At 48.1% G+C, this 4,190-nt stretch overlaps 1 protein-coding gene across 1 annotated transcript; it reads right to left on the bottom strand.

Moving 5' to 3' along the window:
- Positions 1-537: 537 nt before the first annotated feature.
- LOC134394166 (E3 ubiquitin-protein ligase RNF167-like) lies at positions 538-1,602 on the bottom strand. Its single transcript, XM_063119374.1, has one exon. The coding sequence runs from the start codon at positions 1,600-1,602 to the stop codon at positions 538-540; it is 1,065 nt and encodes a 354-aa protein (XP_062975444.1).
- Between the last annotated feature and the right edge of the window lie 2,588 nt (positions 1,603-4,190).

Here is a 4,190-nt window from a genome sequence, read left to right as displayed (position 1 = left end):
TGAGGTCATCCGAGGGCCTGCTCCTGGTGGTTCCACCTAGATCCATCCTCCGATTGGAATCCACCAGAGGAGGAGCCTTCAGTGTGGTGGCGCCCCTCCTGTGGAACTCCCTGCCTCTGGAGGTCAGGCAGGCGCCAACCTTGTACTCCTTTCGGCGCCTCCTGAAAACATCTTTATTCCAAGAAGCCTTTCCTTAATATGCAGCCTTGAATCTCTGTTTTTTGCTTCTTTTAAATTTTGTTTTAACTGTTTTATGTTACGTTGGCATGAAAATGGAACAGGGCAGAGCAGAGAATGAGAACGTCCTACAATCGATTTACCCATTGGGATTGCCTTTAGGTCTTGCTTCTTCCGTTTGCTGGGGCTCTCCAGTGGTTACAGGTGGCCAAGGTAGAGGGGCGTGTCCATAATAATTATAATTAAAACCATGCAACTTCACATTTCATGTGCTACCAAGTCCTTCTGTCCTCCATGGTTGGTTTCCCCTTCTGGTCTTCCAACGGAGGGGACTACAGGCCCTCCTCTTTCGGTCTATGGTCAGAATTGGGGAGGGAGCCGTTGTGAGAGCAGCAAACATGGGTGCTGGTCATCAGAGGCAGGTTTACCTTTGCCGGACCACAAAGTCCAATTGTTTTCCCTCGTCCCGTCTTTCCACAACCTCACCGCTTGCAATCGGGTGACCACCTTCACCTTCTGCATACAGAGAGGGCAGGTCTTACTCCTGGTCTGGGAGATATGCCAGAGGTCGATGCATTTGCTGTGGAAGGCATGCGAACACGAGAGGACCTTCAAACTGTCATGTTCCATGTACCTGTCCAAGCAGATGGCGCATTCTTGGTACTTGGAACTAGTAAATGAGATGCGGACCAGCCCGCTTCCATTTTCCAGGAAACGAGGGGTTCTCCTCCACGTCTTCCTTTTTTTGCACATCGATAGATATTTCTCAATCAGCAGACAGGCAATCAAGGTAGACACGGGGATGCAAATCATCCAACAGGTACGGAGAGACGTCATCCGTGAGCAGGGACCAGGCAGCTGGATGTGGCACCGGCAAGGGGACGAGGAGGAAATCTGGGCCATCCCAGAAGAACCCTTCCAGGTGAAGTGGAAATATTCCGGCACCAGAACCACCGAAGACAGTTCCCCAGAGCGATGAAGCTGCTTCAGGATCTTGGAAGCCACGTCTGCGGTGAACACGGACGGAATGTGGACGTGTCGTTGGATGCTCACCTCGCTCACCATGTTCACGAGGGTTTGGGAGTCCACGTTGTGCACGATGGCCCCACGGAACCCTGCCTGCTGCGCGTGGAGGACTTTGGTGGCGAAGGAGCAGTCGTGCCGATGGATGAGCGCCACAAAGATGGAGGAGGTGTTCGGCGGGCCCTCGATGGGCTGGCAGGCGTCCGCGGGCATCGCCTCGATCAGGAATCCCGTGAGGCCCCTTGCGGGAAGAGGGGGCCCAAAAAGCGCGGGCAGGGCCCCGAAATCAAAAGTGGTGGAGTTGTGGCTGCAAACGGCGTGGATGAAGGCGTTGGCGGTGGGGACTTGGAGGATTAAGAACACAGTCACCATGCGCAAAAGTGGAGAAAGAGGAGACCACATCATGGTAGTTGCTGCTGGAGGTCTTAGCATGGGCTGGATTTTACCTGAGGGCCAGCAGGGTGGAGCTGGCTTCAAGAGGATCTGAGTAAAAGCCTGGAAGACGAGCTGTACCCTCAAGATGGCCACTTGAGTTTCCATGAGACTGAAGAGCTGTGGGTAGAGATGGCGGGTTGACTTGGTCAGGTGCTCTTTCCCCTCCCCACTCCTGACTCAACAGGCCTGGCCTGCTGGTTGCTCCTCACTGATTCCCATCCTCTTCCTCCAGGTCACCAAGAAAGTTTCTCCCTGGGGCCTTTGTGACCTCATTGTCTTGCCTTTCTCCACCATTTCTGTCTTAGGCAGCTGATGCCTATCTCTGCCTATCTCCTCAGGGGTCCTTCTCTGAGAGCCCCTGCCAGCAAAAGTGAGCTAGGGGTAGGGTGACCAACTGTCAGGATTTCCCCGGATTTGTCCTGGTTTTTGTTCTTTCCATGGTGTCAGGGGGGATTTTCAAAGGCAAACTATTCAAGTTAATATTGTTATTTGCCAATGCATTTCAACTAGATAGTCTTATTCAGTGGTTGATTTAGAAAACTTCAAATGTCTCCTTCAGCATGGATCCAGAGAACCCAATGTCCAAACTAGTACCACTCAGGATAGATCAAGAGTCATCATGAGTTCTGTGAAATACTCTGCTATTCAGACCTGTAGGGTCCGAATGAAAATTTTACATTCAAATGTTTTAGCAGCAAGCATCACTTAGATTTTCATCCACCTTCAGGGAAATTATCTCCACTATAAGTCCTCCTGCTCTTCTGATCATTTCCCTGAAGGTGGATGAAAATCTAAGTGATGCTTGCTGCTAAAACATTTGAATGTAAAATTTTCATTCATTTGAGGACTCTCCTTCTACATAAACTGCTATACCTATCATCCTGAAACCTTCAGGTTTCTAACTTAGGGCCACCTCTAGGCTTTCTGCCATTTTCAGAACAAATGGTCCACAAAGAATATAGGAGAATAATAAGGGTGTCCTTTTTGGATAGCCTCAAAATATAAAGTCTGCTCTTGTGTGCACGCACACACACACTTATTCAACTGAAACTTGACAGACTTGATACTCTCTGATACTCCCTACACATTTTACCCAAATCTGCCAAGAAATTTCCCTTTAAGAAAAATCAAAATATAAAGGTCCCTAGCACAAAAACAACTGCACCTATTTTCCTCCCTGAGATTTGGCACGCATAATCTGACATACATACATACACACATACACATACACTTTTTAAGGGGATACTATGCCTGCAAATTTCATCCAATTCTGACAAAGATAAAACATTACAGCTGTATTATTATTATTATTATTATTATTATTATTATTATTATTATTCCACATGATAGTCAATGGGAGGTACGAGGCCTTGGATTTCCAAATCTAGTCTCAGGTTTGGTACTTGAGTCGAAGCAGATGACCTCTGAATCAGTCTGAGAAAAACTGGGCCACTTTTTAGAGCATCCACTTGATTCTTGTGGTCAGCGCATGTCGGCAGAAACCCTAACAAAGGCTGAACTTTGTGGAATCCTACACTTTCCATGTACTGAAGACTCTAGTGGGCTGTCTATACAACCTGCATACCCCATGGTGGCTGCAGAGTGATGCTGCTTAGTTTATATGACACAGCCGCCAATTTGCCATGGGCTTTTCTCCCAAAACTGTCCACTTAGAAAGTTGCTGACCTACCGCAACTTTTTCTCTTAGTCTGAGGTCACCACCTTCTCTGCTCTGACTGTTGGTGGTGACCTCACTTCAGATTGAGGCTGGTGGAGTTCTGGGGGTGGATCAAGGCCCACAGTAGGTCAAGGGGACACGCGGGATGGCAGGGCAGAGGGTGGACTCGATGAACTGAATGGCTGCCAGCACAACACAGAAAGCCCACACTCCCTCCTGCTATGGAGATTTGCCACTCCCACCCTGAAGTTGCAATACCATGGGGTTTTGAAGGAATGAGCAGCAAAGCAACGCCATCAAGACACCCGCTCAGTCAAAGGAATAAGAAAGCTTGCATTTATTGCAGGAAATACATGTGGTATAGGAGGGTCGCCAACTCAAGATGGAGGGACACCTAAAGAGATGTCTCCTTTCTGAGAGACAAGAGCATAAAGAAGAAGGAAGTAGGAAGTGAGGTCAGCAACACTAAGAGTATCAGTTTGGCATCAGAAGGAAGATCAGCATAGATCAGAGGACTGTCTAGGAAGCTTGGAGTTCCTCTGTCTATTCTCTTTCCATGCAGACACATCAGCCTTTTTTTCTTTTCTTTTTGAAGCTGACTGAGTTGCACCCACACTTCCAACAGTGCAGACCTCTAGGATTGTAAGCACTGAACCAGGACAACCATCTCATTCTCCATGGTAACTAAAATAGTTTCAGCAGGATTGTGTCAAATAGATGAATTGCCCCAATTCCACCTCAATCCAGCCCTCCACAAAGTCATTTCTGTGCCATAGAAGCACTCTGCATGAAGCTTTGTGTCATCAGGAGACATCCTCTGGCTCAAGCACAGTGCCACGTTTCTTGATATTATGCACAGCCACTGCAGATTTTGCAC

The sequence above is a fragment of the Elgaria multicarinata genome, chromosome 1 (genome assembly GCF_023053635.1).
Source record: "Elgaria multicarinata webbii isolate HBS135686 ecotype San Diego chromosome 1, rElgMul1.1.pri, whole genome shotgun sequence".
Taxonomy (NCBI): Eukaryota; Metazoa; Chordata; class Lepidosauria; order Squamata; family Anguidae; genus Elgaria; species Elgaria multicarinata.
This window is presented reverse-complemented; position numbering and strand designations above follow the sequence as displayed.

Excerpts from the sequence above, each read along its gene's own strand:
- LOC134394166 (XM_063119374.1), bottom strand. The coding sequence starts at position 1,602 with ATGTGGTCTCCTCTTTCTCCACTTTTGCGCATGGTGACTGTGTTCTTA.